Source organism: Agelaius phoeniceus, chromosome 3, assembly GCF_051311805.1.
Source record: "Agelaius phoeniceus isolate bAgePho1 chromosome 3, bAgePho1.hap1, whole genome shotgun sequence".
Lineage (NCBI taxonomy): Eukaryota > Metazoa > Chordata > Aves > Passeriformes > Icteridae > Agelaius > Agelaius phoeniceus.
In genome coordinates this window covers 50179839-50204460 of record NC_135267.1, presented here as the reverse complement: position 1 = coordinate 50204460, position 24622 = coordinate 50179839, and the positions used below count along the sequence as shown (strand labels likewise).

The 24622-nt window shown below is 43.1% G+C and overlaps 1 protein-coding gene across 1 annotated transcript in view; it reads right to left on the bottom strand.

Moving 5' to 3' along the window:
* Nucleotides 1-21825, bottom strand: part of DCBLD1 (discoidin, CUB and LCCL domain containing 1) — a 46547-nt gene extending 24722 nt beyond the window's left edge. Inside the window, exons 1-2 of the mRNA XM_054629842.2 lie at nt 21222-21825; nt 5884-6096 (exon numbers count right to left, since the gene is read on the bottom strand). Of these exons, the coding sequence (XP_054485817.2) occupies nt 5884-6096; nt 21222-21810 (802 nt within the window). The 5' untranslated portion in view covers nt 21811-21825. The remainder of the gene's footprint in view (nt 1-5883; nt 6097-21221) is intronic.
* Between the last annotated feature and the right edge of the window lie 2797 nt (nt 21826-24622).

The following is a 24622-nucleotide window of genomic DNA, read 5'->3' as shown; positions in this document are numbered from 1 at the left end:
TTATTTTTTCCACTTCCCTTAAGAAGTACTGTGCCCAGAGGACTCTCTTCTTTCACACCAGCTGGCAATGCCTACATGCTGCTTGTTTCTCTAGTTCTTAATACTTTCTGCCTCTTCTGTAAGGGTTTTGCTTCCTTTTAGAAGCAACTATTTCCCTCTTCAGCTATTGAATGGCCAGTTCACTATGCTCATTCTGCTTTCACATTCCTCAACTTCATTTGAAATCTGCAGCTTGACATTTGCAGAGGTCTTTAAGAAACTTGGTTTGGATATTAAATAATTATGTCCTCTGTTCAACAGAGAATCCTCTCCCTTTTTTCAGTCTTTACTTGCAGAGTAAGCCATGGTTGGCAGGCAAGATGCAGCAACAATCCATGGATGTTTCTCTAAACGATTATCACGTCTTAATGCATTTGTTTGGGGAAAGCAATGTTTTAAATTGTAGCCTTTTCTCAAATAAGTCAATTTGGAATTACCTCAGTAGCTGGGAAAGGACAGGGGATGAGATGAACAGGGATTACACTTGTTTCACTTCAGAGCTAAAAACTCATCCAGAGTGCAAGTCTTTCACAAATAGTTCACAAAACCAGCAAGAATCTGTTGTATGAAAACACCTTCAGTCTCAAAATCCATCTCCATCCCACATTCACACAAATACTTCGATAAGCAGTAACTTTTCCTCTCCCCCTTACCAGGAGAGGTCCTCTTTGCTCCAACCCTGACACACACATGGTGCAGTGGGAACCAGCAGGACCCTGCAAGGACACAGAAGGTGCTGCTCTATGTCCTTCCTTGCAGTTTAACACTGCAGATACAAGATGACAGAGCAGTCAGGATGAGACAGCCTGGTTATTCAACATTTAACTCTCTGCAACACAGTCTGATCTCAGGCTGAGTGGTAAGCATTTCTTGTTTCAGGAAAAACAAATACAACTTTCGGTTACGGTTTCCAAAGGGTTGCCAAAGACTGCAATAAAGGAAAGGAAAAGGCATCTGAATTAGGTTGGGGAAGTAATCACAACTTTAAAATGGAGCATCTGCACCACCCGCACAGGCTGGTCTGCCTGCTTGACCTCAGGTGAGATTGCCTCTTTTAACATGGTTGTGGTTTTAGCCAAATCCAAACACAGAAACACAGCAACAACTAGGAATCATGAGTGAAGAACTGTACTTTAACAAAAAACAGAGGCTAACACACTGTATGCAGCTAACAGGAAAAAAGGTCCATTTGATTAAAAAAACGCTGACATTCTTTGTTGCATCAATCCTTCCAAAGCTGAAAACTCAGGATACTGCAACAACTCAGGTGAAACCCATCTGTTAAAAGTGTTTTGACTGTTAAGAAACTGTTCAACTTGATCTTCAGCAAGAACTTGTCTGGGCATTTCTCTGGGTTTCCTGAAATACCAGAAACAATACAGTAATAACAAGTTTCCTTTGAGGGATGAAAAAGAATTCTGGACACACCCTTTATTCAAGCAAGATATTTATTTCAATACATAATAAGGAGCAACTGGTTTGATGAATCCCCTCAAGCCATAATGACAGGTAGGAGGCATCCGAAGGCACTCTGTACCTTTAGCGAGGGGATGTGGGGAGAAGAAAGCATTTTCAGTAAATTCTCTATTTCACATTAGTTACCAGCTGTAAATTATGCAAGAACAAGTCAACTGCACTAACTCTCCAAATTATTACTAGTCACTCAGCAGCTCTGACATCCACCCCAGAGGAACACATCAACCTCCTACTGACTGCAAGTGAATGAGGAAGTAAGTAGGCACTTATCTCTTCTTTTGGCTTTCTCTCCAGTCAAGACTGATGATCATCTCACAAAATTAAGGGAAAAAATACCAAGCCATTAGATGGCGAAGAGATAGAAAAAAGAAAAAAAAGGGGTCAAAAGAGGTACAGAAATTTGATAGAGACATTAAAAGAAGCAGACTAAAAGCAGTTCCTGTCAAACTTTTAAAACATCTATGATCCACCTTCATAAGTAGTGCAAATTTTGTTCTTGAGAACTACAGGGCTGACATGGTTAATCTTGTTTTCACATATCCCTTTAACTAATTAAAAAATCAGAAGCTCTACTTCAGAGCTCAGTATTTTTAATATGCTCAGATAATGCAATTAACTCAAGAAGAAAAGCATTTCGGTAAAGGCTGCACCTTGTCTGCACTGTGAGATTATGCTCATATTAATTTTCTGTGGGACAAAAAACACCATATTTTAATCCAGTCAAAAACTGTGCCTTTGAAACAGACCACGATCATCTATTTATTTCTCACAGAGACAACCTGTGCAAAGCTGTGCTAATATTTAAATGTTTGTCAGACAAAGGTGACTCAGTTTCACCAAAATGGGTGTTAGACTCCCTTTGCTGACTGATGATTAATATTTTCACAGCTACGTCTGAACACAGAGCTAACAGCTTGAAAGAAAAGGCTTGCTACAGGTTCCTTTCTCCAGTGAGCACTAAAGAAAATAATTTGCAGAGTAATAACTCAGAGATATACTGTCAGGACCCTGTATGACCCCAGTTTCAGAGCTTCATTAAGATTATTTAACTATCATCTTTTAATTGCAATATTGGAGAAATATAAATTCAATAGCTGCTTTCACAGGTCCATCAAAGCTGAGAAGTACCAAAGGTGAGAAGAACTGTAGTGTCACATTTGTGTTTTAGTTGGGACTGAGAAAGGCTTCAGTAGATCAGCACACACAACAACTGCATGCTTTTCTAGGAATGAATCATACTCTTCTATCCATCTGCAGAATTCAAGGAATGTCCAGAACTTCTATAAAATCTGCAGGTAGGTGCTCTAATCTCTAGTCACCACCTTACTGAAGTAGCATCAATATTCCTGCTAACATAAATCAATTAATTCCTTCATTTGTATTTAACAGATTCCCTTTGCTGCAAGGAACATAAATACCCCAAAGACAAATTGAGTTACTCCTTGCTGTATTGCAGGAATCCCTGCAGATGGTTATAATGATGAATGAATCACAGTTATATGTAAAGACCGGAAGAAATCTGAAAGGAAAACAATACTTTATCATCTGGAGCCTTCTTCACACTAATTTAATATTTGTACACAATCTAGTATTTTGCCTCCGACCAATTTTCCAAGCTTTAGAATATACTCCTCAACAGATGTTTTTATTCATACTGACATTCATGCTGTTGTTTTCTGTAGAGCTGAAGAAATCAGCGTGATATTTAAAACATATTTCCCTTTGGACCTTATTGTCTTGTAATTGCAAACCTCCCAAATAAAGAGCAAAGGTTGCTCAGACTAATTTGAAACATGAGCAGCATTCACATTCACATTCGCATTCACATGCAGTTTTCACCCATTTTGGTGAAACTGAGTCATCTTTCATACTTTGCTTTTTAGGTTTTCCTTTTTAAAGCTAGGTCAAATACTGAAAACACACCAAGATTAGTTTTTAATTGCTCAGATGTTTTCAGTGCTTGCAAAATATTTTCAAGTCTCCATCATCCCATGAAAGAATTTTGATGGCTAAGGTCAGTATCTCCTCAGCCAGAGGGAGGAGGTTGACCTGACTGTAGATGTTCATGAAGAGGGAAGGGTTGCAAAGAGGAGAACTGAGTTCAGAAACAGCTGTCTAAAAGGACACTTGACAGACTGAATGGATGCAGCAGTGCTTATTCACAGGGCTTTTTTCACTTGAATAAATGCATATTGAAACCCAAAGCTATAGCAAGAGTTGAAAAAAAATGACTTAGAGAAGATTTAATCTCATCTAAGAATTCACGTGTCTTTTAAAACATAAGCAACATCGTGAATTTATGCCTATAGAACTATTTCCACATCCATTCTGCATGGATTTGCCTGAACGTAGAACAGACACTCTGTAGGTATGCTGGTGGGAAAGTCTACAGTGAGCTGCAGACCACAAAAAACATTACAGATGGTAAGTCTGCCTAAACTGTAAAACTGGTTTAATCAGATATGACCAAAATCTGCTAATTGTGCAGTTCACTACTGAGAATGTAAATTACAGTCCACATGCATCAGACGTTACTAATCAGATCTGAAAATGGGTGTGGGAATACTTTTAAAAAAATTAATTATGTGGACTTGATTGCATAATACACAGCTACTCTGTGCTTATAGGCTGAATAGCTGCAGTATAAATGATGTGAAGATGCCTTCAGGCTGATCTGTAAGGAACCAGAATTTCAATCAATATCCAAGCTTCATTTTTCACTTCAAAAAACAATATGTTGATTTATCCCTGTTTCCGAGAAGATTTAGATTAAAAATGTCAAGAGAGTATCAATAAAAATTATTCAGAGATATGCTAATGCAATAATAACCACCTATTTCTTATTGCCAAGTACAGACAGACTGCTTCAGGTGAGCACAACTCATTACTTAGTTACAAAACAGATCACAAAACTACAGAATGGCTTGGGTTGTAAGGGATCTTAATGAGCATCTAATTCCAGCCCTCCCTGACATGGGCAGGGATCTTCCACTAGATTTGGTTGGTCAGGTCCCCATCCAACCTAGCCTTGAATACTTCCAAGGATGGAGCTCCACACCTTCTCTGGGCAACCTGTTCCAGTGCCTCACCCCTTCTGACTTCTCAGGGAAGAAAGAAATAAATAACACTAAAAAATTCCAGCACACATGAACAGAGATGCTCCTTATGCTTCAAATCAAGCTCTGTGCAGGCTCAGATATCAGCATGTCACTGCCCACTCTTACTGAAGGTTGTTTCAAAATGTAATACCTCCCCCATGAGAACAATAATTACCTTTACCTTCCTTTGTGAGCAAGCCTTTAATACCTGACTTGATCTTCTCTTACCAGATGAGTGATAAGCCCATCATACTGATACATGAAAGGCAATCAACCCTCCTTACTACTAAGATATCCTATGAGATCTCATCTTTGGAGAACCACATACTTTTCTGAGCCAAGCAGTGAGGTGGAAAATGTGCAGAAGCTCTGTGCAGCTCATATCTTCATCACATTTTTCCCTTGAATCCATTCTGCTTGTTAAGTCCAGGACAGTACATTTAGCCTCAGCTGACTGAAGGGCTACACAGCCCACTCCCAGCAGGCAAAATTTTATGAAATGTCAATTCATTACTTTATTCCTACATTGCAGAACTCCTTGCAGCTTTGAATTTAAACTGAATTTCTGGAAAAGGGTGCATGACTTGAAAATCAGTTTGACTCTTCCAGAAAGTGCAGATCAAAAGTTTCTGTGACAACTGGTTGGGAAAACCATTTTGAGGAAGGCCTCATGTTCTCCCTGGGGAGAATCCTGTTGCCGTTATGATTGTTTTAAGTGCACAGCTGTAGCAGATTATTTGCTTATCTTCCTGTGCAAATCTGTTACAAGAGCCCAGTCTGGCTGTATGCATTTAATATCTGCAGGTATTAAAGCTTGTACATAAGTAAGGTGGCTAACAGCTAGCAATAGTAAAGGTTATCTCCTCTCTGAGCCATGGACTGCCTAGGAATAGAGACACACAGGATCACTGACTCCAAAATTTCTCATCTTTGTCTAGTTTGTGAGGAAGCTCTTCCCCTGCACAAGGAGGGAGCAGGGCTGATACAGATCTACAGACTTGCTGTACCAACACTGTGATGGTCCAGCTCTGCAGGTGTGAAGGCAGAGCCCTCAGGAGAGCTGTGCCCGAGCCCCAGCAGCCCCTCTGCAGCACAGCAGGGCAGCACCATACACGGTGGGACAGTGGCTTCCCACACAGAGAATGAAACACCTGAATACAGAAAGGAGGAGGAGAGCACAAAGGCTGACATTTCTTGCATTTTGCTAAGCTGTCTTTTACCCACACTTTCACCAGTTCATTCACTGACCATGGCCTTGTCTCTCACATACCATGCAATGTTGAAGAGCTCTGGATGGTAAGGTAGCTGGACTCGCATTTCTGGGATTCAATATCCAGGTCTCCAATTTTCAAGATCAGGCGTTTTCCTGGAGGCACTTGGATTTTCTTCTCACAAAGAGTGTAGTTTGGGTACGTCCCAGGATAGTTCTTGGATGCCAGCGTCCCACTGTCCTGATACATCACTGTGTGCCCACATCCATCCCCTGCAGTAGGAGAACAGAAAGGAAGAGAAACAGAATGTATTCCTCAATAAAAAAAAAAGTAAGAAAATACTTGCTACATAATCATGTCTCATGCATTTTTCCCTTTTAAATAAGTATTTTGTAATACTCCACCTCACTTCTGCTATTGTTGGAGCATAGGTAGCTGAATAAACATAGTCACATTTCTCTTGTAAAGCAGAAGAAAGAAGGGTTGGAAACACCCATGAACTAGGGTGTATTTGGCAGTAAGGTACAGACAGTATCTCTCTGGCTTTCTGCTTTGTAGCCAAACCCTACTAAATCCCTGAAGATGCAATTCCACATGTAAAGAGCAGGATCCTTCCTTAAGTAATTTTCTCCTGGTTATCAGTCAACATTTTATTCCCACAGCAATAGCCATCTCAGAGAGGGTAACTGAGTCATACATGAAAGCACAGACATGACTTAACTGCTTACTGTCACACACCTGACACATCTTATTTTCCTCTTGTTTTTCTTGTGTCACTTGCACAATACTAACAGCACAGGGTGAAGGCATAAGAGGGACTTCCAAAGTGGGGTGTGCGCTGTCAATGGTACACAATGGCTACTTTGGAGCAGCATTCCCAGAAAAGCATGAGCTGCTGCCTCTTTGCTCAAGGTGAGGGGAGGGGTCCTCAAAGTGTGTCTTCATGGCACTGTAAGGAGCCAGCTCAGCTTTGGAATCTTTCCTTGGTGGAGAGGCATCTGAGGAGCAGCTGCAGCAGGTCAGAGGACAACAGGAAAAGGCACATGGAAATACACGGGGGATGTGTGGACTGACATGGAAAACAGGAAGCATCCATAGAGGGGGAAGGAAGCAGGTATCAGATAAGAGACCTTGACTACTAAAGGAAGCAATTTTTACTGAACTATTTAAAAGCATACTAGTAATTTAAAGTTTGTATTCTAAAGCTTAAGCCATTTTGTTCTGCTTAATCTTCCAAATAATGGAAATATTTGTGGCAGTGGACTAGTGTCATATACATACAAGCAGTCCTCAGTTTCAGGTCATTTAGGGCATAGGCACACTTTCCATAGAGTCTTGCCTTCTGCTATCCTTTATCTTGGCACAACTGAAGCTAATCCAAAAAGTGTTAACAAAATAAAGAATCCTGCAGGAGATGGGAATTCATAATGTTCACTTTAACTACTCAAAATTTTCCTTTTGGGGATATTTTGGTTAAATGGTTTTGGTCTGTGCCATTTTAATTACTATCTGAATTTCCTTCCAAAATCATTAGAAACAACAACTTAAGGTTTGATAGGATTTTTTAAAAAGGAAAAACTCGGAATGAAGTGTTGAAAAAGAAGTGTTGCCATACCAAGAAGTGGGGGGGAAGTGGCATGCTGTGCTAAGATAAGCTCCAAGCTATCAAACTTTGACTTGCTACCATATAATTACACTGCCATTTCATCCAACTCACTCAACTGCTCTTTCACAAGCAATCACATTTATTTTGAAGCTTTGGCATTACTACTAGCTTTGTTGCCTAGTATTTATTTTTGTCATAGGTTCATGCTGGAAATAGAGGTGAATAGGAGATATAGATCCAAAATCATATCACCATAAAACGTATTCAATATGGTTTTTTTCAGATCTCCTTTTTCACATGCTTTGAAAAGCATCTGCTGTTCAGGGTTTTTAACCAAGCACTGTTGACTTTAGGATGCCTAGGAAAATACTCAAGATGAAAGGCAAGCTGGCTTCACAAGCAAATCACCTCCTAACGGAAACTTTTGGCAACATGACTGAAGATATAAAGAACAATATGGTAGATGAGCTGCCAACTTTCTGAAGAGAGAGGGATCCATAGAGGTCTAGGCAGTGTAAAACCAGATCACTTCCAGCAGGACACAGGACAACCTTGATGCCTGTGTAGCCAACTGCTGCACAGTATAAAAAGAACTGCCCACGGCCTTTAATTTAAACTGCATGTTTCTAACTGTAAGAATTTATTTTAGCTGAAATAAAGAAACTACAATATTGAGTTTTGTTTGCAACATATCCTTATTAGGGAAGAAAAGGAAAAACAATGGTAAAGTTCCGGAACCACATGGGGATGAACTCCTTAAAATGGAAAGTCACAGACTTCATCTTACTGGGCTATGTTCTGGCCTCTGTCACCTTTGTACAATGCCAAGGATCTACTGTGGTGCAAAATGCTGCTCAAAAAACTGTGAAGATCTTGCTATCATGACAAGACCCTGACAACTGTCCAGGTCACAGAGCCTTGTATTTCTGCAGAAAGTGTACAGGCAAAGCCATGCATGAGAGACCTCAGCTTGCCATCCTCCTCTGTTGAGGTTATACAAGGTCTTGTTCCCAGGGAAACTCCTTTTTTTTTTTTTTTTTTTTTTTTTTTTTTTTTTTTTGTTAAATCTGTCTTTGAGAGAGAGCATTAACACCAGAACATCTTTTGAGCTAAGAAAGCATAAATGCTATTTTCTGACTTTTCACTGGTGGAGCATGGCCATCCAAACACTCCAAAGCTCAGAAGAGGAAGGCTCAGCATCAGCCTATCAGCCTGCACCTATAACATCCCTTGCTGCCTCAGTTCTGCCTGCCTGCCATGAAGCAAAAGCTAATGATAAAAGCTTGTTTGTCACAAGTACCAAAGTAATGTCCAAAAAGTCAGACCAAGTCTTAGTAACTACTGCTTCTTACAGAGAAAGCTGACTGCAGCTCTGAATTCTGAGTTTCTCAGCAAGATTAAGATTTTTTCTTTGCTCTGGTACACTGAAATTTGCTGGCACACCCAATAGAAGGAGTCAGAAGGTATAGAGGGAAGGTAGATTAAAGCTCAGGATCTGACAAGTCAAAGAGCGAGTTAATGACTAAATATTAGTTAAAAACTCACAAATATAACATCACTATATAACAAGGGCTCAGAAAAGGAGGCAACTTGTAAGGAATTCAAGCATATCCCTAGTCACATTATCAAATGTAAAATGTGCAAAATACTGCCATTAGTTTTGCTCTTATTATTTCCCACAGGAAATTTTGATTTTCAGTAGAAATGTGTTGGCCAAACTTAAAATACAGTGAGCTGAAAACACAACTCCTTGTCCTTATGAAAACTATGGCTTAAACACCTGATGTCACACTCTTTCCTATAGGCACAGCTCTTCTGGATGGAAATATGTTTATTTAACCAATCAGTTTGACACAGACTTTCTTGCTGACACTAAATTTTCACTTATCATTACTTCTGAGAACTGTTTTCTATCACCCCATTTGGCAAGAAGCTGTCAGCCTTGCCTCAGACATCCAGGTTTCATCACTTCTCACTGGACAGGAGCATAGCAACACAAACAAGGTACTAAACAACCAGAGAATCTAAACCTACTCAAATTTAATAAAATCTCTCCCCAGCATGAGGAGTTATTGAAAACACATCAAACATGCTTTGTAGAACAGGTTCCCATCGGCACTTGAATCCAGACCAAGATCATGATCTCTGAACCATGGGCGACCACCTGCTGGCCTAGCTGCAGGTTGTACCAGAGATCACACAGCACTGGAATTAAGGCTGTTTACCAGAGATAAAAATAATCTCCCATGGCAGATGATGGAAACAACTCCCCAAGAAGAAAGAACCACAGCTGGCACCTTCTGCCACAGCAGCAGGCACACCACTCACACCTTGCCCTCTCTCACAGGGTGCTCGCCAAGAGCAGGGCATGTCTGTAACCCCAAACCTGGGACCCCACCACAAGACACCAGCACGTGTGGCTGTGGAGGGGGCAAAAGGAGACACCGAGGGGCTGGCAGGTATCCCCATGCTCAGACAGAGATGTAATGGATGCACGTGGGACAAGGTGAAGAAGTAGCTTCAAGTAGCTGTGTCTGGGCTGGGTCTGACCGTGCCTACTGGCCCACAGGCAGGAGGGCCCCCTCCAGCATCCAACCTGCCCAGGAAGGACAGAGGTGATGAAATCAATGCCCACAAACAAGCTCTGGCCCCATCCTGTAAGCTGGACACAGCCCCTGACAGGTACTGGGGCTTTAGCAAAATGGTGGTGGTGCCAGAAGCAGCAAGAGATCCCTGAAGATGATGCTGGTTCCTTCAGGCACCCTTCAGTCACCCAGAACCACCTGACTGGACTGACCATCTCCTTCCATCCCTTCCTAGCTCCAGCACACAACCTGAGCCATGGTGTCTCACTCCCCTGCTCCCCGGGCTTTTCCACCCCTTGGCTGCACACACGTGTGGATGCACACAGTGCCTTCATGCAACCACTCAGCAGATTCCTTTCTGTGACAGGCAAAAGGCTACAGTTTTTCAAATAAGTGCTCTACGAAGTTTTCATGTGCTGCACCTTTCAGAAACATGTTGATTCGGCCAACTACAAAACAGTTACAGTGTATGATATCAAAACATTTTCAAAAGCACTGCTACAATATCCTGGCAGCAAACAGCTGCCTTTTTCATCCTTCTGATTCACCCTCATGCAGCAATCCATAGCAGCCTTGGACTCACTCCAGTGCTAAATACATGTTATACCTAGGCGTGATCACACACCCAGCCCGCGGCTCCCTGCCCTCTTCCATTCCATCGCAGGAGCCCCGTGGGGCCCCAGCTTTTCCCACCTGCTCTCCCTGGTTACAGACTACTGCTGCCTGACATCCCTTGGCTGCCCGCTCTTTCCACCAGGATGAAGACCCCCAAAGTAACTTTATGTCCCTCCTGGCCTCCTCTCGCCCACTTTGATATCCTTTGAAGGTCACCTTCATGGTGGTGCTTGGAAGAAGGCAAGTTCCTCTTCTCCACATGGAGGACAGGGAAGAGAGCTGTTGGGAGCTCATGGCCAGTCCTTCTCCCTTCTTCATGCCTTCATTTGAGAGGAGAGCAGAAAACTGTGTTTGAGTACCTAAACTCTGAATCCAGCCCAAAAAATCAGCATTTTCTGAAGAGCCACTGCAGCAAATGGGCACAGTCAAAGGGGGCAGAATGCCATGGAGTCAAAACTATGGCTCTGAGAGCTCTCATGAGAAGCCCCACAAGGAGAAAAGAGATTTGTCCCATCTTCCACATTGCTTTCACTGAAGTAATAACTCCATCTTATTAAAAGCTACAATAATAACTGAGCCAAGGAGTTTTGCATCTTGAAATGAGATTTGAGTTATGCATAAGAACAGATAAGTATCTAAGAAGGAAATCAACTCCTTCCAGTCAAACCTGTGCCCTCTCTGCTCACGTGGGATAGGAGAAAAGAGAAAAAAAAAATCCAAGTTTTCTTGCCATTTGCCATCCAAATCCACTGCAGTGGTCTGAAAACACTTTGGTTTTCATACAGCAACTCTAACCTTCGTCACTAACAGAACCATGCATGCTGCAAACATAAATGGGTTCACATCTTCACTGCTTTCTGAGGTGATGGACTAAAATGCAGAGTTAAGTGCTTCATCTCTAACCTCTCCACTGCCAAACCTGGGTCAAGAGCATCAGCTATTTACTGTGCCATTACAACAGAAGAGACACCTCCACAAAACCAGGACCTAAACCCTTCCCTTCCACAGAGAATGGTGAGATGTCAGAGCTTTGTGCTTTTCCTGGCAGTGAGTACTTTTCCTGTTGCCCTCAAACAAAGGGCAACACCACAGCCCTGATGCATTGCTGGGCAGGTGAGAACCCCAGTCCTCCTTCCCAGCAGTGCTGGGGCCCAGAGCCACAGGCACCTCGGGGGAGGTAGAGGGAGAAATGGCCACACATTTGGGAATTTCACAAACCCCTGGATTCAGGGCAGATGACATTTACACCAGCCAAGCAACTGGCTGAGCCCTGCTTCAAAAGTATATAAATCTATGGGAGGATTTTTTTGGAAGTCCAGCTTTATGTTCTTTACAATATTTTGTGGATACAGAAAAAACTATTTTCAAATAATGAAAGAAGCCACTAAAAATTAAGGCAAGTCTATAATGAAAAAAACCCCAAAGTGACTGGCATCCTCCATGGCCTTCAAATTAGTAGTAATATATTTTTAAGGGAAAAAGTCTCCCACATCACAGTATGCCCTATTGCAAAAGGAAAAACAAATAGCACATAAATATTTTCTTTGAGTTGCATTTTAATTTAACTCCATTAAGAAGTCAAGAAACATTTTATCCTCCGTGCTGCAGCAGTTCCTGAGGACACTTATTTTGCTGCCCAAGCTAACCAAGTGGTGGCTGGCAGGAGGGCTAAGAGCAGGAAGGGAAGGTAGAGCAGCAGAAGAAACAAAGGAACACTGTGGAGTGCTGATTTTATTGCCCAAATTATTTACTTACCAACTTCAAAGGGATGCAAAAGGAGAAGGAGGCCAAACAAACCACAGCATGTTTTCCCCTCCTCTTCACAGACATTATTTACTGTAATGTCCCTCTTAAAGTAGAAATGAGAAAGAAGCAAATGACCTCCAATTGGTTCTGCGGTGGTTCCATAAATCACAAATTCCCACCACGTGCCCAGCTGCAGTCACTCCCACAGCCATTCAGGCTGCAGCTGGGAACTGGCTTTCCTCGGGATGTCCCCTGCAGCCAGCCTCATGAGATGCTCTGCCTCAAACTATGCAAAGTTATTTGGTAACAAGTTGGATTGCCATCATCAGGTAAAGAAAAAAAAAAATCCCTGACAACCCTTTTGAACTCTTATCTAGCAATGTAGCTTACATCCACATGACCATTTTTCAAAGTTTGAATTTTTTAGCCATTGCAGCACAGCCATCTGGGAGTAGCCAGGGAAATGCTTTCAGCTACATGGCAGTGACTTTGCAGGATTGCTACAACTAACCTGAGCAGCCTTTACTACCCCAGAAACCTCTCATCTTTGCAGAAGTTCCCAAAGACAAATACATACCAAGATCTGAGATTTTATTTATTTAGCTGCTAAAAGGTCAAAAGAAAGCAGATATCTCCTTATAAGCAACTTCTTCTATCAACACAAAGCCATGTCCACCAAGCCAGAACTTTAGACTCAGCATGCAGGTTTGAAACCTGAACAAGTAGTAAAGTCTTTCTTACACTAACACAAATGTGAATCACGATCTGGTTCCACTGCAATCTGTGAAAGACAGACAGTACCAGAGTACATGTCAAAAATAAGCATGTTTTAGTCACTGCTTCCAGGACTTAGGCACTATACCCAAATGTAGCCCGCCAGAGAAGCGAGCTTCAGTACTGGAATTTGCTTTTTAGCACTCTAAATACAGCACTCTTGAGCTTGTGGGTGTGAGAAAACTTCTATGCCTTTTTAACTGCTGAAACAAAAGAGATTTGTAATTTATTTATTTATTTATTGCATGGCTTCATTTAAATATTTTTCAATGCTTTCCTTTATGAAAGTGGCATATTGCTGTGACTGACCACCTCAACATCTTATTGTTGTGCAGGTTTGGACAGACATGAGAATGGAGCTACACATGTATAGAAATTTCAGAGAAATCTCAGAGCCCCATTTTTGCAAAAGGGAAACTGATTTTTTGTTTTCTAAATAAATAAATTATTACTATGAGATACACATCCATATTACACACCTCAAATGCAGAGAAGGCACCGAGTCCATTGCCAAGCACTTCTTGTGCCTCCATGCTCAGAAAGAACTGTGAAGGACTATAAATAAATGGGAAGATGGCCACATTCCCCCTTCAGCCACCTGTGCAGAGTAACTCAGGACCCTGGTGATGGTTCAGAGCTATGAAGGCTGTGAGGAGCAAATATCCCACAGACAGCAGTTTCTTCCCTGCCCCTCTGCCTACTGCATCCCAGGAATGTGCCAACAACACAGGGCTGGAGCTCCCTCCCGCCCTGTGCTGGGCTGTCCCTAGGTTGGGGGGACATTTTGCCATCAGGGCATCTCCTCCAGTTCTGCTGACTTGAGGCAAACATGAAGTTGGAATTTTGGATTTTTATTAAGGGCTTTTCAGGCAAAGTAGGAAATGCTAATCTTAACTAAGAGTCATATCATATGTATGCAAATTGTTTGCTCTACTTTCTCCATCTGTTTTCTTCCCAGGTTTTTCTCTGCACTATGCTTTACTGAAGATTAACTTACAGTATATTGCACCAAATTTGGACTGTGTGGGAAACATATGCTGCAAGCTCAAGGCCAGACTCGAATATTGGGTTGCACAGGAATAGGAATATTCACAGCAGTGCTAAGGACTGACAAACCCACAGGGACAGGAAATTCAGAGACACCAGGGTAAGGAGAGGCTGAAGCAGAGCTGTTCCAGTTACAGTAGCAGGTGGGAAGGCAAGATATCAAAACAGTTTTAATTTGGGCAAGAGGAAATGGCTGAACATGATAGAATGAAACCACACACTCCCCTCATTTTAATATACAATTACCTTGTTAGTGTGATACATGTTGAGCAAGACAGTTATCAATGATGGAGGATGGTCTTTTTTTCTAGAAATCAAACTTGTCCTGACTTACTTGAAAAATCACACATCCACCTTTTATGCCTGTACGCCCAGGTGGAATATGTAATTTGTTAATAAGAAAGGACAAGAGAAAGGATGCTACTTTTCTCAAAGTGAATTATACAAACACCCCATTATCCCCAAGGTGTAAATCAACAAGTATCTCAAGAGAAAGCAAATTGGTTTGTGATGGAAACAATAATTGTCATTGACCAGCACAAAAAAAAAAAATTCATGTCTTTTGACTCGGTGAACCCAGTGTCTAAGAAACTATTTCCTCCATGGTTACTGCAAACTAACAACAAATGGTTTTTTGCAACTCCAGTAGAAATTGAAAAAAATTTTACTGAACTAAGATGAAGAAACAATCAAAGAACTACTCTAGCCTGATGTACTGAAAGCAAGAAATGCCTTTTATCAGTATAGTCCCACAACCAGCCTGCTTGATACTCATCCTCAAGGTACTAAACAAAATGGTACATGCAGAAGCTCCATAAGCTTTTGTGATCTTCCTAATTCATTGTGGTTACATATAATTGCTGTGAAAGTTGTTTTAAATTTAAAAATAAAAAAAAAAAAAAAGAAAGAAAGGAAAGCAGCTACATCATTACTTAAGTACTACAGTGTTGGTTGTGGCACCACATGTGACCCACAGCATCATTTCTGTGCTTTCTGTGACACATCAATGAGACTGCATAAAAGGTATTTACTTATGGATGTGGAAAACTGCAGAGTATATTTTTTGCCACCCTGTGTACACCACTTATACTGAAACTCCATAGTTCCATTCTGACCAGATTTTTTTGATTAGCAGCAGTATTAAACAATCATATTCTCAACTTTTGGAACAGGATATGTAGAAAGATCTGAACGATTTTTCACTCAACCCAAGAGTGAATGTCTCGGTGTAACTGCTTAGTTTGATACAGTTTTAGTTTGCTTTCCACCTACAAAACACAGCAACTAAGTTTCATCTAAAAAAATAGTGGCTTAATTTTCAAAACACAAGCATTAGCCAGGACCATGAGTTTTAACATGTCTCTGCTGTCTGTGCTCAAATTCTAGATCAGTAAGTGCCGATTCCTTGGGTTTGAAAACGTTAACATGACCACTCAAAAAGCCTTCAGTAGCTCAGAGGCATTTGAACTTCAATTCCCCTGCAGCATGCTGACATAAGAAACATGGGCTAATACAAAGCCCAGCCTTTGGGAGGAAGCTGACACAACAGGGAAGGCAACAGCTCAAATGTGAGCCACGAACCTCGCTGCTAAAACATCCCAGCAGAGGGAGACCCACAGGATAACTGAATTTATTTTACAAGTTAAAATAGATTTTTGCAGACCCGGAGGACAAAGTGTGGACTTTTTGTTGTTGTTGCTATGAGTTCATTTTACAAGTGAGGCATTGCTGACTATTAAGATCAAAACAACATACCAACACAGAACTGGTGTGGCACCAGAGCAAAACACGAGTGAATTTCAGGCAGAAGCCACACATCTCCTTTCTTCACAGTTAGTGCAGCTGCAACAACAAGGCTCAGGCACGTAACAAAGCCATTCTGTTCGGGTGGGTGAAGAAATCCACCTATGTTTCCAGCTTTTTGAAGTCTCTGCTGCTACTCCATGAAGAAAAGTTTTGTTTGATTTCTGACAGGACACACACAGGCCTTTGTATAGATGAGGGATCACATCCAGAATTCCCCATGTGTTTTTGTAATTTGAAATAAAACAAACAAACAAAATTTTTATTCAGTGGACAGGAACATCTGGAAGATGACATCAACATGACTTCAACTTTAATGTCAAAGCATTAGACTGAAATCCAATATTGTTGAACAATTTGTGGTGGAAATGCCAAAAACTCAAACATCAAGGAATAAAACTGCGATGGATATGAGGTTTCTGCAGCAACTGAAGGAAGAAACAATGTTTTAGAGCTTAACTAAATGCCTGATGAACACTAATGTAATTGCAGATGTAGCTCAGGCTGAAATGCATGATACTAAATATAAAAATGAACACCCTGGTCCTGTAGGAGGCCTGGGGACTGGGTTTCTAGCCTTGTCCTGCTCTGCTTTCCCCGTTTATTCTCCTGTCCCTGTTATAGTTGGCTGGAAAACACCTTCACTGAAGCTCTTTGGAGATGGGCAAATGCTGCACAGCATGGATGTCCTCATCCTTCTCTGTGCCTGTGTGGGGGAGCAGAATGGAGCTGCCGTCAGACAGCAGTCCTGTCCCATCAGGGAAACAGAAATAACAAATATGGTCCCAGTGGGACTGGAAATCTCGCTCAAAGAGGATGAGAAAGTACCACCACCACCAAACTAAGCCTTCATGTCTTGGAAGGAAACTCCTGAGAGGCAAGTCCTGGCTCTGTCAAAAGAAGAGCCAGGGAGAGAGGCAATGAAAGACCAAAATGCTTCCTCTCCTCAAAACACTCAGCTCCCAGGCCTAATTATACAGCATCAACAATCCTAACCAAAACTACTGGCAGCCTCTCTCTATGTATGAGCATACAGCCAACCTCAAAATTGTGGCTTTAGCACTCACACAATATTCACAGGCCAAAATCAGTTTAATTAGATAATTTGTAATTTCTTTTGAAAGCAAAAATGAAGGTATCTGTATACTTTTAAAACTAGTCAAACCACTATCCTTTTTTTATTTAAGCATCAGTATTAGCTTGTCCCAGTTTGAAGTTTCCCACTCCCAGTTGTAACACTAATTAAACCTTTTGGGGAAGTTGTGCGCTCATTCTTATGCATTGCTATTAATATTTTTTATTGCAGTTAGTTGGGATCCAACACCATTCCACTGAACCCAGTCAGAAGGATTTTATTTTGATTTTGTCTGGCTTGTTTTATTCTTAGCAGATGGTGCAAACCCATATGTTGATGAGTACATGCCACAGGAGAGCATCTGATCTGATACAGCCAGCCCCAAACTACAGCGATGTCTGTGCTGAGGACTTCAGTGCCTGCCACCACACAGGACCACACTTCTCAGCATGGTGTGAGAGCTCAGATGGGCTTTCAAAACTATACCAGTCCTGGTATCCAAGATACTTTTGAAAAGGTACCTCAGGCATCTCTATCCAGTAGCATGACTGTCCTCAAAATTGGTATTTTTTCAAGCTAATTTTTACTGTGCTACCCACGTAACTCAGGTGGACTAAAGGTGACACTTATATGTGATAAATATAAATGAATATATTTTTGCATATGCAAATCAACAAATAATTTTCATGAAATGTGACTCAACAGCCATGCAGGTAACAACTTTCCCAAAGCATCTTTTTCTCCCCTCATTGTCAGAGACTCCTGCTGCCCTCCCTGTCTTTGATTTTGTTTGAAATACATCCCCTGATAACCTAAAGAGAAGTACTTATGAAGAGCTTAGAGCTATTTATAGCAAAGTCTGTGTGACTGAAAACATTGCAGTTTTCTTGTGGTGGGTACTTGCATTGCTTATGAACTGCAACTGGAAAACTGTTGCCTCCCTCTTTAGCAATTCTAGTCAGCATTCCCAAGGCAAGAGAGAGAGAGAGCCAAGGAAGGAAACAGACATAAGGACAAAACGCAAACAAACTGAAAATTTACCAATCACTTATATTCAGAAACTGAAGCGGGGGGCGGGGGTTTGGGTACAAGAAAGACTCATCTCGATCTGCATTTCAAACTGCTGGAAATGGGCATACAAAGTGGATTAGCATGATCACACCAGTACTCTTCAGCAAGGGTTTTGTGCAAGCCCCTGAGAACAGGCATAATCTCTGGTAATTACTGGATACACTGTTGTCACATTGAATAACAGCCCTTCCTCAAAACATATAAAAGTCTACTGCCCATCGATCCTTCCAACTGGGTGTTGGGTGCCACTGTCAACAGACCCAGGAACACAGCAAGCAAAGCTCACTCCTGGATGCTGATCTGCAAATCCCACATGAACTAGTTTCATAGCTGTGTTTTATTTGAAGTGAAAATAAATGAGGTACAGCAAGAGCAGTGGCTTAAATCTTGTACTTAATAGATTAAAATCCCCATTCCTCTTATACCTTCCTACAAACAAACAAGCTTCAGGTCAGTTTGAAGTCCTACTGGCCAGAATTGTGATAGAAAATGAGTCAAAACTCTGGAAGGCTCAGATTCAACTCTGATTTCTGCTGCTTACATGGGTCAAGGTCTTGCTCAACAACACCAGAAGAAAAAAACAAGGAATGGTGAAAGACAAAGATAATGTGTTCAGGTTTGGTTCCCTTCTGCCTTGGGATTTAACCACTGGGGGAGATTTTTAGAAGAGATATCAGGATATGGGATGGCTGTATGAGGTTGGCAGACAAGGGAAAAGGTATATTTTTTACTTGTCAGCAAAGAACTGGCAACTGAAACCCCAAAAGACTGGTGTATCGCAGAATAAAAAGAGAAAAGAATCACGTTTTATTATAAATCCCAAAGTTATATGTTACTCATGGACAGTCATAGATGTAGTATTTGTTCCCAGGTGAGACCTACTAAGCCTATAAATACTTTTTTAATTAAAATAGTTTCCCTTGATGCTCAGCCTTTCTTATCATGATTTTATGGGCAACAAAATTCCACATTCATAGATGCCTCGGACAGCACACACATTTAACATATTTTCAAGAACAGAAAGAGTGCTGACACCTGGACTCTACACAGCCACACTTAGATACAAGCCATTCTCTGAAATAACCAAGCCACAGTGAAAAAAGAGGTCTTTCCTTAATTTGAAACCAAAGTAAAAGAACAGAAGCTATAACAGCCCTTTCATCCTTGTTCCGTAGCACCCCTCAAGAAAAAGTTTAGAGAAGACTAAAGTCAGCTCATGAGAAGTCAGAAAAACATAATGCTTCATTTTTTAAAAAGGATATTTCAAAATCAATATACTGAAACCAGTGCATCTTTCTTTGAACCAGCTGGTGGGAAACACCAGTGGTGATGAGATACAGAATTATCTGAAACTCGAGCCTGATTCACTCTGGCACTTCTCCTGCTCCATTACAACTCCTAAATCAAGTCAAGAAGCTTGTGTAACAGGAAGTTTGTATCCACTTATCTCCTTTCTCCACTGGTGTGACTTTAGAACACTTAGCCCTTAATTTATAGGGTAATAGTAATAAACAAACACAGAACTTCTTCCACCCGTGGAGAAATGAAGTGTGTGGGGGGAATCAACATCTTTCCTGCTTTCTAGACACTGGACAGATTATCTGGTAAATCTGAGTTTGGTCCAAGGAGAACCAGGCAGAATAGTACTTGTGTTTCCATTCTGTTGATTTGATAGTAGAAACATTTTCAACACGAATAAAACAAAAGTGCTTTTACCAACTAATTTGGGAATATGGACAAGATGGGACATTCATACTGTTACTGTAGGCACAAAAACCCCCTGAAATCCAAGCAGACTTACTATTACTCACTTGCACCCCAAATGACTTTCTTCTCCCTGGTGCCATTGAGTGAAGAATAAGCATTGGTGAAAGAGAAAACAAACAAAAAAAAACAACCTCCCCTCAACACACTGATGAAAAGAGGGGATTAAGAGAATGTTTTTTTTCCTTGCTACATATGTTTCCTGGAACATATCAAATTGGAATCCCAGCGCACGGAGGACAGAACAGCAAAGCTACCAAGAAGCTGGCAAGTGGCAACACGACTCATACCAACTTCTCCCTTTTCTGGAGAGCCGTATCAGAAACCTCTGTTAATAGGAGGTTATGGGAAGAACAGGTATAAATCAGCCGAAGTACTTTCTGCCAGCGCCTGTATACAATGCCAATGCCTGTATACAGCTAATGCACAGCGCTGGGTTCTGGAATTTGCAGCCAACTCGGAACATTAATACGGGATTTCTAAGATATCTGAATGCACTGTCAAGCTTATTACAATGCTTAGTTTCCAGTACTAGCTATTTTCTCGGTAGCTGCCAGTGAAGTCTTCTAAGACGGATGCATCAGGCCACGCAATGCAACAGCCAAGAGGCTGCAACTCCGCGGGCAGAGATGTCAGCTCTACTGGTAATTTACACAGGAATCTTAACAACACAGGGCAAAGAGAATGGTACCCGCACTCTATTTGCAACAAACTGCACTGCCACAAAAAGGGCCCTAACATCCCCTCGAGATTCCTACGAAACTTTGTGCGGGCGCGAGTACGGGCATTACACTTTCTCCCCGAGGCGGCGGGAGAGCAGAGCTGCCCGTTCGCGGCTGCGGGACGGGGGCTGCCGGCCCCGGCGCCGCCGGAGCAGACGCGGAGCTGCCGCTGACCCAGCGCCGCCCGCCGCGCCCGGGGCTCCCGCCGGGGCTGAGGAGGCGCGGCCACAGCCGGGCGCCCAGGTGGCCTCCCCCGGCACGCAACTTTCCCGAGACTTTTTCGCCACTTATCTGACTTATTATAAAAGAAGAAAAAAAAAAAAAGTCCTAATTAACAAATATCAAGAAAGTCGTAGTATACATTTACGGTAAGGCTGGTTACCACTTTAATCTCGCAGCTACTCAGACACAGGGATAAACCCGGCGAGGATTAACCAGGTCAGCTATATACAGCCCCGAGAGCAGCTCAGGCTACGCTCCCGCAGAGCAGGAGGCGAGGACGGCGGGGGCAGCTCGCCGCTCCCCTCCGCTCGCCCCCAGCTCCCCGGGGCCGCGCCTGCCGAGCCTCCCCGCCCGGCCCCGCACTCACCCAGCGTCTCCGCCCGCAGCCAGAGCGGGGCCGAGGCTCCGAGAAGCAGCGAGAGCAGCAGCGAGGGGGCGGCCCGCGCCCCCCCGGCCGGGCCCATGGCTCCGGCTCTCGGCGGGGCGGGCGAGGCACAACTTCCCCACTTCCCTCCTGCTCCTTTCTCTTCCTCTCCTCTTCCTCCTCCTTCTTCTCCTTCTGGTTGGGGCGGCTCCGGAGCCAGCCCGCGCTCCCGCGGAGCGGGGCGGCCGCCTCCCGGCATCCTTCCCCCCGCAGGTGTTTCTGCGGAGGCGGAGAAGGGGCCGTGCGGGGCTGCCGCTGGCCCCGTGCCCCGCCGGTGGCCGGGCTGCAGCGCTGCCGCCTCCCGCCTCCCCGGCCTGGGGCTGGGGGTGGAGAGAGGAAACGGGAGAAGGGGAAGCGCCACAATTCCCATTGGGCTGCCGCTCGGGGTATCTCCTCCTCCTGCCGTGGACCGAGGGGCCGGCGCGGCCCCGCCGCCCCCTCCCCTCGCCGAGCGCTGTTCTCCCGCCCACCGCCGCTCCGGGTGCTGCACCGGGGTCGCGGCGTTTCCCCAAAGCATTGCAGCCCCCGGCATCGCCTGCGAGCCCCCGAAGCTGGCGAGCCACGTACATGCCCACACACATATATACACGCGCTCGTATACGCGAGTATGTTCTTGAGGAAACAGGATTATTTTGCTGTTCGCAGGCTGATTCCCAGGCGTCGCTCCCGCTGCCGCGGCGGGAAGGGGCGCGGGGAAGCCGCAGGGTGTGTGCGAGGGAGGACACGAGTGGGGCCGGACGCTCCCGCTTGCCCCGTCCGGCCCCTTCAGCACAGCTGGGGTCGTGATCGGGCTTGCCGGTGCTGAGGAGGTGTCTCCACGCAGGTTTGCAAGCCGTGTGGTTAGCCTGTGCCAGCGTTGTCTGTTTCAATTCTGGGCGGAATTAAACAGGAGTTTTCTAAAGTATGCTGTGGGCATCTCTCTCTCTGTCCAGCTTGACTGTCCGGCTCTGAAGAAACCTGTGGCACAGGGAGGGTTGCAGATGCACGGCAGGGAACACAGTGCCAGCAGCTGCAGGAGACCCGAATGTTAAGCAGGCCCCAGTGGTTTGCCTTTTAGAAATACCCTGGAGAATGGAAGATAGGCTGTCTGAATCTCTACAGTCTTTTTGGGGATGGGTTGCTGTGAGGCAGGTGAATTCACACTGCTGGCAGGTCAGGAACACTGTGCTGCTGTGCTAAAATGAAGTACAGAATTAACTTGTATGTCAGAGACAACATTGCTAGATTTTATATTATGTTAGAAAAAGTCGAGTTTGGTAAACCTTTATTCTAATTGAGCTCTTGTTTTGTAAGTGTTAATGTCTGTTTTTTAACTTTTCAGACACCATATGTGATCAGGCATATTTTTTGCCATGTACCCAGTACATTATATTCTTGGTATATGTATTTAACACACGTTGTTAGTATTTGAGACTTACCCTTCTTTTCAAAGGAGAGTTTAAAATCTAGACTAAAATGTTAGAGATGATATAAGGCAGAGAGAGTGTTTGTTAGTGCAGCAGTTTGGTGGTCAGACTAATCCTTACCGGATTTTGCCAACAAATGGCAGCATCCTTCTGGTTGCAGGGGTTGGGATGGGTGACTCTCTTCAAGACTGAAGACTGAGAGACTTTTAAAGAGGAGCAGTGTGTCCATGTGAATAAAAGTGGCCTGTTCTTGTACTTGTCTCACAGATTGTCAGGAGCAAATCCATACAAATGAGAGTGATTATGGAGACAAAGGGGCAAGGAAGTCAAACTCTGCAACAGCCTCAAGACTAGATTTAGAGACCCCACAGAAGTGGTTAAAATATTGTGGTCACAAAAAATAATTTTTCCAATACCAAATTCTGGTCCAAAACCTACAAACAAGACTGAATGGAATAAATGGAAACATGAGGGAGAGAGATGGATAGGATAATACATGTTGCAAATACATATATCAACAATATGTTGCAAAACATATATCACCTTTGAAAGAGTGGTAGCTGTTGAAAAGCGATATAACAACATATGAGCATGCATTGTTTTGTATTAGTCTCAGCAGGCAATCAAAACCAGTCAGTCCTGCATGGGTTGGTACTGGTAATTATACTGATTTGTATTCCATCAACTGAAATCTAGAATATATTCTCTAGTAATAGTGCCAGTTTCTAGTTCTATTTGTTAAGAGTTATCATAAATATGGACAGAACAGTCCTGCAGGTCAATCCCAACTAACCTTAGGGAAGAAGTACTGTGATAAACCGTGAGAGGCTTTGGTGATCCTGGGCAATTTAATGTGCAGAGCACTTTGCCATGGAGCCTGCAGATAATGTCACTAGTGCTGATCTCTCCACAGAACTTGGATGGTTGGTAATTGGTAGAGGCAAGTTAGGAGCCTTGGAAGGCCAAAACAGTTTTTGCCTGTCACACAGCTCTAGAGGCTTGGAACAAGGGGGAAGGTAGGTTGGCAGATACCATGAAAGGAGGCTTTCTTCATCTCCTGGGCGCTGGAGGCTTGGCAGTGCCCTCTGAGACAGAGAGATAATGATTCAATTCACAGTTATTTTTATTTCAATGATTTGTAGTGAAATGATAAGTCATGCTCTTGAGACTGGGGCTGTAAAATATGTGGGAGTGGTATTTGTTTTCCGCTCACGGCCAGTGAGGAGAGCACTGGTGGAGGGAAAGCGTGCAGGCTGCCTTCTCAATCTCACCCCTCTGGGCTCAGCCGGGGCTGGTCCCTTGTCCAAGGCCACGTGTTTCCTGCTGCAAACCTGCAGTGCTCAGGGGGAAGCCCTGCTCCTCTCGACGGTGTTGGGAGCACAGCTTTCCTATTGACTGCAGCAGGATAATAATAATGCAATCAGTTGAAGTAGCTTCTGTATTATTTATTTTGCTATTAAATTCTCATTACTATGCCCTCTCTCTGTCAGTTTTCAATATGCTGTAGGCAAAGAACTTACTGTCATCTTCCAAGATTAAATAATCATTAAGATGAATGAAAGAGTCTATAGCTCTCAAAGTTGTTATTCACAAGGAGGACTTGTGTAACCCTTGTCATCTTGCTATACTGGTTCATGTGTGCTTTTCCAAATTTCCCTTCGTAAGGAGGAGAGTTAAAACCAGCTTTTAAATAAATATAGTTTTAAAGGCATGTGCTTTGAGTTAAGGCAGAAGATTAGTTCAGAAAGAAGGCATACATTGAGCCTCACTAATATGTTGTCACACGGTGGGAGTTTCACAACAGGAAAACTCCGTGCCAAACCACTTCTGACAGCTTTTTGCAACTGATTTTGGTCACTAACACTGACTTAATTTGGAAGAGATCTGATTCACCCAAACACATTGCTACTTTTTAGCATGAACATATGCCTTTCCTTT